This window comes from Mustela putorius, unplaced genomic scaffold (genome assembly GCF_011764305.1).
Source record: "Mustela putorius furo isolate JIRA1106 unplaced genomic scaffold, ASM1176430v1.1 tig00003899_pilon_pilon_pilon, whole genome shotgun sequence".
Classification (NCBI taxonomy): domain Eukaryota; kingdom Metazoa; phylum Chordata; class Mammalia; order Carnivora; family Mustelidae; genus Mustela; species Mustela putorius.
In genome coordinates, this window is record NW_025422048.1 from 2,748,144 (window position 1) to 2,762,587 (window position 14,444).

The 14,444-nt window shown below is 37.2% G+C and overlaps 1 protein-coding gene across 2 annotated transcripts in view; it reads left to right on the top strand.

Annotated features, from left to right (window-relative positions):
• Positions 1 to 14,444, top strand: part of GABRA3 (gamma-aminobutyric acid type A receptor subunit alpha3) — a 393,257-nt gene that overhangs the window by 334,835 nt on the left and 43,978 nt on the right. Inside the window, exon 8 of one of the 2 annotated variants that reach the window (XM_004776653.2) lies at positions 8,151 to 8,303. The exons of the other annotated variant lie outside the window; for it this stretch is intronic. Coding sequence (XP_004776710.1) covers positions 8,151 to 8,303 — 153 coding nt within the window. The remainder of the gene's footprint in view (positions 1 to 8,150; positions 8,304 to 14,444) is intronic. 2 annotated transcript variants of the gene reach the window in all.

Consider the following 14,444-nt stretch of genomic DNA (forward strand, 5'->3'; position numbering starts at 1 on the left):
GCTACAAAAGTTGGGTATTCATCCTTTCTGATGGAGGCATAATACTCCATAGTGTATATGGACTACATCTATCCATTCGTCCACTGAAGGTCATCTTGGTTCTTTCCAGTTTGGCGACCGTGCCACTGCTGCTATAAACATTGGGGTACAGATGGCCCTTCTTTTCACTACATCTGTATCTTTGGGGTAAATACCCAGGAGTGAAATTTCAAGGTCATAGGGAAGTTCTATTTTTAATTTCTTGAGGAATCTCCACACTGTTCTCCAAAGTGGCTGTACCAACTTGCATTCCCACCAACAGTGGGAGAGGGTTCCCCTTTCTCCACATCTTCTCCAACACATGTTGTTTCCTGTCTTGCTAATTTTGGCCATTCTAACTGGTGTAAGGTGATATCTCAATGTGGTTTTAATTTGAATCTCCCTGATGGCTAGTGATGATGAACATTTTTTTCATGTGTCTGATAGCCATTTGTATGTCTTCATTGAAGAAGTGTCTGTTCATATCTTCTGCCCATTTTTTTATATGATTGTCTGTTTTGTGTGTGTTGAGTTTAAGGAGTTCTTTATAGATCCTGGATATGAGCCTTTTGTCTGTACTGTCATTTGCAAATATCTTCTCCCATTCTGTGGGTTGCCTCTTTGTTTTCTACACTGTTTCCTTTGCTGTGCAGAAGCTTTTGATTTTGATGAAGTCCCAGAAGTTCATTTTCACTTTTGTTTCCTTTGCCTTTGGAGACATATCTTGAAAGAAGTTGCTGTGGCTGATATCGAAGAGATTACTGCCTATGTTCTCCTCTAGGGTTCTGATGGATTCCTGTCTCACATTGAGGTCTTTTATCCATCAATTCTGATGCCTTTTATTTATTTTTCTTATCTTATCGATCCAGCAAGGACTTTCATTATTATGTTGAAAAGGAGTGGTGAGTGTGGATACTTATGTCTTCTTCCTGATTTTAGAGGAAAAGCTTTCAACCCACCATTGAGTACAATGTTGGTTGTAAGTTTGTCATATATGGACTTCTTTTATGTTGAGGTATATTTCTTCTATACCCAGTTTGTTAAGAGTTTCTATCATGAATGAATGTTGTATTTTGTTAAATGTTTTTTTCGGCATCTATTGAAGTGATCATTTGATTTTTTTTTCTTTCATTCTATTAATATGATATATCTCATTTTTGAACTGGGAATGTTGAACCATTCTTGCATCCCAGGGATAAATCCCACTTGATCATGGTATTTGATTCTTTTAAAGAGCTGTTGAATTTGACTTGTCAGTATTTGTTGAGAATTTCTGTGCCTGTATTCTTCAGGGATATTGGCCTGTACAGCTTGCCTTTGAACAAAGAAGTCTGAACTACCTGATTCTACTTATATGTGGATTTTTTCAATAAATATATTGGAAAAGTGTTTGGAGATTTGTAACAATTTGAGGAAACTCACTGATGAACCACATAGTCTAGAAATATTTTTTAAAAATTAGGATAAGTTTGACATGTCATTAATGCATAAAATATATGCAGATACTGGTCTATTTTATTATTCACTACCATAAAATATATACAAATCTATTATAAAAAGTTAAAATTTATCAAAAGTTATGCACATATACCCAGATAGTCCATGGCACCATTCACAGTTGAGAAATATATAAACAAATGTAAAGATGCAGTATTAAATCATAACTGAATAAAATTAACCCCAGTTTATACTACACTACTTTAAGAATTTTATAGCCACCTCCTGTTGCTTTTGTAGTGAGATCAAGTGTTGTGAATATCCACTTAAAACACTATGTGATGCTAATCATCTCCCTGTGAGCAGTTCATCTCTCCACTAAATTGTGTAGCACAGCAAAAGGTAATCTCTCATGGTTCTTGCATATTTTTCATCATGTTAGGTGTAATACCATGAAACTTGAATAACAATATGGAAACCATACAAAGTGCTACTAGTGATTCTTGGATTGTCCCCAAGAGGCAGAGAAAAGCCATGATATTACAAAAAAATTTAATTGCTTGATATGTACTATAGATTGAGATCTACAGCTAAAGTCTCCCACCATTTCAAGGTAAATAAGTCCAGCATAAGGACCATTATTAAAAAAAAGAAAAGGAAATTCATGAAGTTATCACTACAAGCACATCTGCAGGTACAAAAACCTTGTGCTTTTTGTGAAATATCTTTTTCTCATTGAAAATGCAACTTTTATGTAGGTACACAAGTGCTATAAGAAAGGCATATCTGTAGATTCTAATTCAATAAAAGTCATTATATGACAATTTAAAGTAAAAGGAAGGTGAAGGGTCCAAAGTTGGGGAACTTAATGCCAGCAAAGGATGGTTTGATAATTTTAGAAAGAGTTTTGGTTTTAAAAATCTCAAAATAATAGGAAAAACAGCTTTTGCCAATGATGAGGCAACAGATGAGTTCCAAAACACCATTAAAAAATCATTAAGGAGTATAATTGCTGGGTCATAGGGCAGTTCTATTTTCAACATTTTGAGGAACCTCTATGCTGTTTTCCAGAGTGGCTGCACAAGCTTGCATTACTGGGTATTTATCCTAAAGATACAAATGTAGTGATCCAAAGGGGCACATGCGCCCGAATGTTTATAGCAGCAATGTCCACAATAGCCAAACTATGGAAAGAACCTAGATGTCCATCAACAGATGAATGGATCAAGAAGATGTGGTATATATACACAATGGAATACTATGCAGCCATAAGAAGAAATGAAATCTTGCCATTTGCGACAACATGGATGGAACTAGAGCATATCATGCTTAGCGAAATAAGTCAAGCAGAGAAAGACAACTATCATATGATCTCCCTGATATGAGGAAGTGGTGATGCAACATGGGGGCTTAAGTGGGTAGGAGAAGAATCAATGAAACAAGATGGGATTGGGAGGGAGACAAACCATAAGGGACTCTTAATCTTACAAAACAAACTGAGGGTTGCTGGGGGGAGGGGTCTGGGAGAAGGGGGAGTGAGGTTATGGACATTGGGGAGGGTATGTGCTTTGGTGAGTGCTGTGAAGTGTGTAAACCTGGCAATTCACAGACCTTTACCCCTGGGGATAAAAATACATGTTTATAAAAAAATAAAAAAATTAATAAAAAAATAATTAAGGAAAAAAGATATTTGTCTGAATATGTTTCTAATGCAATGAAAATGCCCTATACTGGGAAAAAATGCCACAAGACTTGTACTAGTAAGGAATAAAAGTGAATACCAGGACTTAAGGAAGGGAGAGACAGACTAATTCTACTGTTTTGTGTAAATTTAGTCAGGTTTATGATCAGGATTGCCCTTATATATAAAGCTGTTAACCCTCCAATCTTGAAGGGAAAGGATAAACACCAGCTGCCAGTTCTTTTGCTGTACAACAAGAAGTCCCAGACAATGCAAACACTTTTTCTGGATTGATTCCATCACTGCTTTGTCCCTGAAGTCAGGAAGTACTTTGTCAGTAAAGAACTGCCTTTTAAAGTTCTTTTGATATTGGGTAATACACCTGATAGCCCAGAAACCCATAAGTTCAACACCAGCAGCACTGAAGTGGTCTACTTGCTCCTAAACACAGCAACACTAATTCAGCCTCTGCATCAGGAGGTCACAAGGACCTTTTTTTTCCATTTTTTCTTTTTTTATTTATTTTTATTTATTTTCAGCATAACAGTATTTATTATTTTATATATTATTTTATTTCTATTTATATATTTCTATTTATATAATATATAAATATATTATATATATTAAATATATATTTATATTATTTATATTTATATTATTTATTATTTTATATATTATTGCTCCATGCAATCCGTGCCCTCTATAATACCCACCACCTGGTACCCAACCTCCCATCCCCTTACCACTTCAAACCCCTCAGATTGTTTTTCAGAGTCCATAGTCTCACAAGGACCTTTAGGTTTCATTATACATGGTACTCTATGTAAAATATCATCAACCCTATGTAGGAAAACCCCAATATAGAGAACATGAAAATCTGGAAGAATTATAACACTGAAGATGCCATCATTGTTACAGAACAAGCCATGAAATCCATCAAGTCTGAAACAATAAATTTCTGTTGGAGAAAACTGTGTCCAAATGTTGCTCATGACTTAACATGATTTATGTAGAATCAAAGAAATAAAGAGATTTTGATATGGAAAAAAAAAAGTGGGAATGGAGGGGTTTCAAGACATCGATCTTGGAGAATTCAAGAGCTAATAGACACCACATCAGAGGAATTAACAGAAAACAACTTGTTGGAGATGAGTGCTTCTGAACCAGGGCCAGACAATGAGGAAGAAGATGGAGAAGTAGTGACAGAAAACAAGTTGACATTATACAATATGGAAGAAGGATTCCAATTATTCAAGACTGCTTTTGACATTTTTTATGACATGGACCCTTCTATGGTATGGGCACTGAAACTAAAGCAAATGATGGAAGAAGGATGAGTACCATATAGAAACCATATAGTTTTAGAGAAATGAGTAAACAAGTCAGACAGAAATTACAATGTATTTCTGTAAAATTATACTGAGTGTGCCTGCCTGTCCTACCTCCCCTTCTATCTCCTCCACTACCTCTATCTCTGCCACCCCTGAGATAGCAAAACCAATTCCTCCTCCTCCTCTTCCACCTACTCTACCAGAAGTCAAGGACGATGAAGACCTTTATGATGATTCAATTCCACTCAATGAATAGCAAATAATCATCATGGCATACAGTTAATAAACTTGCTATCTACTTCATGTTTGTGTCCTTATGTGACTATCTAATAACTGTACAGCAATAATTGTATGAGACATTTTTGTGTCATCATCATCATCTAAATATTCGTTATGAAGAACATAATGTGTAAGACTTGTATGGAAGTGGATAGCTGATCCTTACATAGGCATAAAGTCAGTGATATTTAATATAAAATGAATAATGTATTATTTTTCTGTTTTATAACTTTGCTTTCAAAGAATTATATTACCATACAGTAATTTTCTCTTCTAATTGGAGGCAATGCATATCAGCCTGTCATCAAAGGCAAGTGTTGTTTTTTTTTTTTTAAGTAACAATGTTTCCAATACCATATTATGAATATGACTATAATATTGTATGCCATAAAAATTTTGTGACAATTCATTCATCAGTGTATGGGCTAAGCCACCATGAAGCAATTAAATTGATTATAATAGGCTACCATAAAGCATTCATATTGTTGCTTCTTTGGTATTAATTGTAATACTTGTAAATAAATATTAATTTCTTTCTTGTATTTTCATTTCTGATGTCTAGTGTCAGTAATGTGTATAGAATTTATAGTGTTTTGTATTATATGACAATATTGATGTATACCTTAAAAGATGGTTTGTCTTATAAATAGATGAGGTAAACTTATACTATTAATAAATACAGTACTATAAGTATATTTTCTCTTCCTTCTGATTTTCTTAATAATATTTTCTTTTCCTAACTTCATTGTAAGAATACAGTATATGATACTTATATAAAATATGTGTTAATTCACGATTACTGGTAAGGCTTCTTGTCAACAGTAGGTTATTAGTTGTTAAGTTTTGGGGGATTCAGAAGTTATAGGCAGATTTTCCATTGTGTGGAGTTTTGGTGCCACTAACACCAGCATTGTTTAAGAGTCAACCTTCAATTTTCTTTAATTCTAAGTCTTTATCTGGTTTTGATGTCAGGACAATGTTAGCCTTCTAAAATGAGTTTGGAAGAATTTCTCCTTTTCAATTTTTTGGAAGAGTTTAAGGAGGACTGGCATTTATGCTTCTTTAAATGTTTGGTTAACCATGAAGCCATTTTGTCCTTGGCTTTTCTTTGTTGGGAGATGCTAATTACTGATTATATCTCCTTGCACCATACTGATCTGTCTGGGTTTTCTATCATGATTCAATGGTCCATGCTCCACTGTTCAGCAGGGCCACAGGGAGCCTCTTTTGCATGGGGGATGAACTATTTGCAGCAGTTTGGTGCCACACTGTTTTGAAACACAGGTTAACTGTGACATGCTCTACTGCTTGGAGGTAGGGATCCCCAGGTATTACAACGGGTCTGTTTCAACTCATGGAAGTCGCCATTTTGGTGGTTGGAGTGCCACAACCCCCATCTCCCTCTCAGCAGTGCATCCAGGGGTTTTGACCTGTGGAGATCTCCAGTTTGGTAGTTGGGGATCATCATGACCACCAGGCAACACAGCCAGGGTGTCTCAGACCTGTGGAGGTCACCATTTTGGTGGATGAGGGCACCAGGAAACCAAGGAGTATGATACCTTTGTCTAGACTACCACCATTGGGTAAGGTCTCTGCTGGAGTTGTGCTATTGGTCCAAACTCTGATGTTGGGAAGTACCTCTGCCTGTACTCATCTGTTTGCCAGAGCTTCAGGCTGCTTTGAGAGGTTGGATTTCCTATACAGGCGGGGACAAACTGCTGGCTAGACTCTGATCAGTGAATTTGCTAGCAGGGACATGGTGTCACCACCAAGATCCAAGCACAGGTGGCTGGAAGTTTCACCACTCCCCCTTCTTTGTTCCTAATTGACATGAAATGGTCTAGACTGTTGATTTCCCCAGTATTCCCCAGGAGGCAGGGCAGAAGTGGGCTTCTGGGAGAATGTTCTGGAATGCTGTGGGAAAACAGATATCTGCCTTAAGCTCGTCTTTTCCCACTAGAGAAACCATAGACCCAGCAGAACCCTCTAGGTGCTACATTGGGCTGGCTTAGGGGAGGGAAGTAGGTGGTGAATTGAAGCCACTTCTCTTACCTTTTTAATGTAACTTTTCTTGGATTTTGTGTTCAAAGAGGGTACTTTAGTTTTGTTCCCTGGTTCTGGGATTTTCACAAAAGTATTATTGTCTATAAATATTGCTAATCCATGTATTTGTAATGGAATACCAGAGCCACGGATAGACTATTTCACCAGCTTCTCATTTTAGGCATGCTCTTTGCTTCTTTGGAAATGAGATAGGAAGACAGATATTGAAAGAGAGAAGGCTAGAAAAGAAGATTGAAGAAAATATATTCAGTTATTTAAAATGAATGCTTGATTTGTTAAGTTTTTGAATAGTCCACTTGCTTTGTCTCTCAGATCTACAAAATATAATTAATTTATGAATAACATTTATTATATATTTTGTATATTAAATATTCCACATGATCATATATCTTTCTGTGTGTATTTGTCTTCTTTTTATACAAACATCAGTCATAGTGGATTAAGGACCAGCCTACTCCAGTATGACTTCATCTTAACTAATTATACCTGCAACAACCTTTTTTTCTAAAGAAGGTCACATTCTGAAGTACTCAGGGTTAAAACTTCACCATATCTTTTTGGGAGACACAATTCAACCTACAAGTAAGAAGCCTAGGCAGAAGATATTTATTTTTTAGATATTTCTTTTATTTATTTATTTATTTATTTGAGAAAAAGAGAGGAGAGAGGAAGGACAGAGACAAAATACTCAAAGTTGTTTGGCATAAATCAAGAGCTCAGTAAGAGTTCACTCCTACTTTGGAGTGGAGTGATATAGGCCAGCCCACATTCTGCTATATGAACTTTTGGTTCTAACTCTAAGTCCATTCAAATAGCAGAGCATTATGGTTAAAAAGCACAAGCTGTGGAACTAACCCATATGGCCTCAAATTCAGGCTCCACTGCTTAGTAGCTGGATAACCTTGTATAATTTCTCAATCTCTCTTTGCCTCAGTTTATTGGGCCATAAAATGAGGATAACAATAATATACACCTTATAACATTGTTATAAACATTAAGTATTTAAGATGTGAAATGTTAAAGTGCTAGAAGAGTGCCAATCACATGCAAATGCTGTAGAAGAGACTGTTACTTATTATTATTTAAGACACTGATCTATTTGAATGAATCTGTCAAAATTGCTCTGAGCAAGCTGTGTTGGCACAGTGTTAGTATATATTTTTGCATAAAAATGCACTACTTCATGATTATTAAAGAGATATGGTTATGTGAACTTGGGAGGTGCTGGAATGGCTTATTTTGAATATAAAGTTAAACATCTTGATGAACTGAGTTGGGGCCCACCTTGAATTAACAATGTTAACTCAGCTATATATTTCCTAATTTTACTCTTTCTCCAGGAGAATATGTCGTCATGACAACTCACTTCCATCTCAAGCGAAAAATTGGCTACTTTGTGATCCAGACCTACTTGCCATGTATTATGACTGTCATTCTGTCTCAAGTGTCTTTCTGGCTCAACAGAGAGTCTGTCCCTGCCCGTACGGTCTTTGGTGAGTGTTGTTTTATGGAGAATGTGCAGATGAAGGCGTTGGCAGAGTCTTATGATGTACTGTCAGAGTAGGGATAAGGAAAGTGAATGGGAGCAATGCCTGGGCCCAGCATTAGTAACTGAATCATCAGATCCTGGTGTTTCAAGAACAGAATTCTTTTTTTTTTTTAGGTCTTTTTTTTTTTTAATTTCTTTTCAGCATAACAGTATTCATTGTTTTTGCACCACACCCAGTGCTCCATACAATCCGTGCCCTCTCTAATACCCACCACCTGGTTCCCCCAACCTCCCACCCCCCACCCCTTCAAACCCCTCACATTGTTTTTCAGAGTCCATAGTCTCTCATGGTTCACCTCCCCTTCCAATTTTCCCCAACTCCCTTCTCCTCTCTAACTCCCCTTGTCCTCCATGCTATTTGTTATGCTCCACAAATAAGTGAAACCATATGATAATTGACTCTCTCTGCTTGACTTATTTCACTCAGCCTAATCTCTTCCAGTCCCGTCCATGTTGCTACAAAAGTTGGGTATTCGTCCTTTCTGATGGAGGCATCATACTCCATAGTGTATATGGACCACATCTTCCTTATCTATTCGTCCGTTGAAGGGCATCTTGGTTCTTTCCACAGTTTGGCGACCATGGCCATTGCTGCTATCAACATTGGGGTACAAATGGCCCTTCTTTTCACGACATCTGTATCTTTGGGGTCAATACCCAGTAGTGCAATAGCAGGGTCATAGGGAAGCTCTATTTTTAATTTCTTAAGGAATCTCCACACTGTTCTCCAAAGTGGCTGCACCAACTTGCATTCCCACCAACAGTGGAAGAGGGTTCCCCTTTCTCCACATCCTCTCCAACACATGTTGTTTCCTGTCTTTCTAATTTTAGCCATTCTAACTTGTATAAGGTGGTATCTCAATGTGGTTTTAATTTGAATCTCCCTGATGGCTACTGATGATGAACATTTTTTCATGTGTCTGATAGCCATTTGTATGTTTTTACTGGAGAAGTGTCTTCAAGAACAGAATTTTTAACAAAAAAGTGGGAAGAGAAGAGTGTTGGAATAGTAAGATTACTAAAATGCTTCCTGTCTCAGTCAGGTTTGCTTTAGGGACTGGGGAGGGACTGAGCCTTCAGTTAAAAAGAGGAAATTAGTGAGCAGAGCTAGAGAAAGTGACAAGTGGGAAACTAAGTCGACAACAGAGAAGTGAATTTGGTGCTTTTTTTTAATTTTTTTTTATGATCCATTTTTTGTATACTTACCTGACATTGCTGTTTCTCTTTTAATTTTTTTTTTAAAGTACAAATTATCTTTAAAGGCTACACAAAGTTTGAAGGATTTTTCAATAGTACTTACAATCAGGGAAATTTTCATTAAAAGAAGGTTACTGGTGTCTAAAAAGAGATTTGTACATCATTAGCATTTTTCCCTGGGAGACTTAAAACATATAGAACATTTTCTGCACTGTAAAAAATTTTAGGAGACAAATATCCACTCTTTTTAGTCTACTAAACTGCCTCTATGGCAGTAGTGTCTGTGAAGCATACACATGGATATGCTGAGTACCCCCATAGAAGGTCAATATTTCCTATCAATATCCTGAAGCTATACTGTGTAGTTAAATAGTAAATGATGTTTTAGAAAGTAGCAGCATTTTGGCCAGGTAGAAGAGACCACAGTAGAGAAAGACCAAGAGTCACCTGTAAAGAGGGGAAAAAAGAAAAAAAAAACAACCTAGAAGGGTATAATATCATGGAAGTCAAGAGGAGAATGTTTCAAGAAGCAGGAACTAATCATCTGGTGTAAATTCTGTGTTTTTAGGTAAGATGCAGATAGAAACTGTTGACTGTGGTGATACGCTTGGTTGTTAGTGATCATGAGTGGTTCTAGTGAAGTGGAGGAGACAAAATCTATATAGGGGTCAACAATTTTTAGAAATTTAACAAACTGCATACTCTGAAAAGTCTTCCATTACAAAATCCAAGAAAAGCTAGATAAAACATAGAAAACATTCTTTTTAAATATTTGAGCTGATAAGAAATTAAAGGAAATATTCAGGAACTCAAATGGAAGAGAGAACTAAAAATTGGACTGTTAATTACTTGAACTCATATTGTTATAGCTGGAAGATGGACTACTAGTTTTGGTAAATAAGATTTTGAGTTTTGAAGTTACACAAGAAAGACTTTGAGCCTGAATGAAGTTTAGGATTAGAAAGAACTAAGGCTGTCTTAGACTAAATAATGTATTAAGTCCCCCAAATATATCCATGTCCTAATCTCTGGAACCTGTGAATGTTACCCTATATGGCAAAAGGGATATTGCAAATGTGTATTAAATGAAGGATTTTGAGATGGAGAGATTATCCCACAGAGATTATCTGTTTGGGCCCTAAATATAATCACAAATATCCTTATATGAGGGAGGCAGAAAGATATTTGATTACAGAGCAAAAGGCAGTGTGATGAAGGAAACTGGAGAGATTTGAAGATGCTATTCTGTTGGCTTTGAAAGAAAAGGAAGGGGCCCATAAAACTGCCAGATTTCTGGCCTTCAAAAGTGTACGAAAAAATATTTGTGTTGTTTTAAGTCACTAAATTTATGGTAATTTTTTACATAAACTATAGGAAATGAATACAAAGATTCATCCCATAAATCGAATACCATTGAAAGATTATGCATTAGAAAGATCACCAGATAAGTGCACTAATCAGGGCAAGGAAACAATAAGGAATAATGTATGTTTGGGCCTGGGCTCTGTGTAAAATTTATTTTTTTTATCTGAATTTAAGGCTTTAACCCACTGAGCCACCAAGGTGCCCCTAAAATGCATTTTAAAAGTGAAAATAATTAATATATGGGGGAAGGCTAAATGACTATGGAATCTATAAAATATCAACACTGGCTTATTGGGCATACAATACATCTAGAGTGAAAGGTTAGACCATAATGTAGTGTATATAAGTTGAAATGGAAATAAAATGTTCTAAGGACTTTCATTGTCAGGGAAATGTGTAAAGGTACCAATTAATATTTAATTTTCATAAGTCAAAGGTTCATGCTGACTGAAACTCATACATCTAATGGGAATGTTAAATGGTATAAACCCTTTAGAAACCTGGTAGTCTCCTGTAGTTAAACGCATGCTTATAATATAATCATGAAGTTCCATCCCTAGGTGTTTACTAAGAAAAATGAAAACATGTGCTCACAAAAAGACTTACACATAAATCTTCCCAGCAGCTTTATTCATAATAGTTGAACCCTGGAAATAGTCCAGATGTCCATTAATAGGTGAATGGATAAACAAATTATGTCAATGCAGTGGAATGCTACTCTGAAGTTAAGAGGAATGAACTAAAGATAGATGCAGCAGGGTGCCTGGGTGGCTCAGTGGGCTAAGCCGCTGCCTTCGGCTCAGATCATGATCTCAGGGTCCTGGGATCAAGTCCCGCATCGAGCTCTCTGCTCAGCGGGGAGCCTGCTTCCCTCTCTCTCTCTGCTTCCCTCTCTGCCTACTTGTGATCTCTCTCTCTCTGTCAAATAAATAAATAAAATCTTAAAAAAAAAAAAAGATAGATGCAGCAACATGAATGAACCTGAATAAATGCTGGGTGAGGAAAGCCAAAGACTAATGAGTACACACTGTATGATATGTATGAAACTTTAGGGGGAAAAAGATCTAACCACACAGAAAGAAAGCAGAGGAGTGGTTACCTGGGGCCAAGGAGGTGCTGGAATCATCTCAAAGGAACATTTGGGTTGATGGAAGTATTCTATAGACAATACCTATGAGAAAGAGTGAAGAGGGGTATTACCAGATGGTAGAAATATCACAGAAGCACAGATTAGCATCAGACTATGATAGTGTAGGGGCACCTGGGTGGCTCAGTGGGTTAATCCTCTGCCTTCGGCACCTGTCATGGTCTCAGGTTCCTGGGATCGAGCCCAACATGGGACTCCCTGCTCGGCAGGGACCTGCTTCCACCCCCTGCCCGCCGCCTGCCTCTCTGCCTGCTTGATATCTCTCTCTCTGTGTGTGTCAAATAAATAAAATCTTTTTTTAAAAAAAGACTATAATAGTGTAATGGTCTAAGGAATACTAGAGATCAAAGAAAATATGTACCTTGATCTCCTGAGTTCTTGATTTTGAATGATAACCACATTTTGAGAACATAAACTAGTACACTCAGTGTGAGAGTCAGGTTTTTTTTTTTTTTAAGATTTTATTTATTTGACAGACAGAGATCACAAGTAGGCAGAGAGGCCAACAGAGGGTGAGGAGGAAGCAGGATCCCCGCTGAGCAGAGAGCCCTTTGCAGGGCTAGATCCCAGGACCCTGGGATCAAGACCTGAGCCGAAGGCAGAGGCTTTAACCCTTGAGCCACCCAGGTGCCCTGACAGTCAGGTTTTAAGATCAAAAGAGGCTGTGCATTTGAAGAAGAGGTTGAAAATATGAATCTGCTGGCCATAGAAAAGCAGAGTTGGAGAGTTAGAAGAGTTAGGGAGAAAGCAATTGTAAGAAAAAAATGAGTGACTGGGTCATATTCACTAACGTACTTTCTGGAACATGATTAAGTCCAACTGACAGTGAATTAACAAAAAGCTTCCCCTTTGTGGTACTGTCTAAGTTCAGTGGGTACATGATGTATGATTAATTCTAATTGTCTCCTGAGGAAAATGAATGCTTGTTTTGAAGGCTGTAATCTGAAATGATTTGATTTTTGTATCCCTAGGACCTTACTCTGAATGGCACAGAATAGACAGTTGTTAATGTTGGAGAAAAGAAAAGAATAAGAACTAATACAATGATTATATAGCTATTCTAAGAAAAGTGCATTCTTCACTCTGATGGGAACACATGTATTGCAGTATTACATGGGTTGCAGGCTGTTCAGAGCAGTTTCACTCCTCACACAGGTACTAGGGGATTACTCTGTGCCAGGTATTATATTCAGGGTTGAGGGGATAGAAACAGATTACTAATGATCCCTATTCTCAACCAGATCCTGCTTTGGTAGTACAGACAGACATGTGTTGTCAAAGAAGTGTCCCAGAATTTTAGAAGTACTCAAAGAAAGTGAGTTTGGGGCAGTCACAAAATACTTTCTAGAAGAGTCTTGAAAAAAAAAAAACACTCGGTGGTAGGACTACATCTCTTAAAATGCCAAAACTCATTGTCCATCCATGAAGTGTAAATGTTTGATTGGGTGTTCTACCAGATAACTAGCCAGGAGCTCTTCACAAGATGACTATTCTAATTAAGCTCTAGAAACTAGGATTCTAGAAAATTCTACTGAGTTATGATACAGAAACACTTATGTTGCAGTAGAGTTCTCTCCATTCATCCGTTGGCACACTGCTATGGCTGTGCCAAGGTATATGGTTATTTTCTAATAACCATAAATGAGGTAGCTTGTTTCTCCCATGAATCACTGCTTGCCCAGTGTGGTGAGAAGATTTTTGAGCCTTGGGTTCAGTCTCAGAGCTTACCAGGATAAAAATTCAGATAGTTTGTTAATACGTATTAGCTAAGTAGCTGATTCCTGACAGGGCTTAAAATTTGATTTGCTAATCAGCCTTGATGACTACATAGTTTTTACAAAGGTGCTTCTTTAGGGTCTTTCTCTTGAAATTGTATGGACTTTTTCAGTTTTAATATTCATTTAAATAGCAAATAAGCAAATAAGTATGGTACATGAGGGACCAAGATATTAAAGAAACCCAAGAGGCTATAGCATACACAGCTGACTCTATGGGTAGAGTTAAGAGGCCTTTTCTTCTTGCTTTTCTTTTTTTAATTTTTATTTAAATTGAATTTAATTAACATATACTGTATTATTAGTTTCAGAGGTAGATTTCACGGATTCATCAGTTGCATACAACACCCAGTGTTCATTACTTCAAGTACCCTCTTTAATTCCCATCCCTCAATTACCCCATCTTCCTGCCCACCTCCCCTCTAGCAGCCCTCAGTTAATTTCCTATAGTTAAGAGTCTCTTATGGGGGCACCTGGGTGGCTCAGTGGGTTAAAGCCTCTGTCTTTGGCTCAGGTCATGATCCCAGGGTCCTGGGATCGAGCCCCACATCGGGCTCTCTGCTCAGAAGGGAGCCTGCTTCCTCCTATCTCTCCGCTTGCC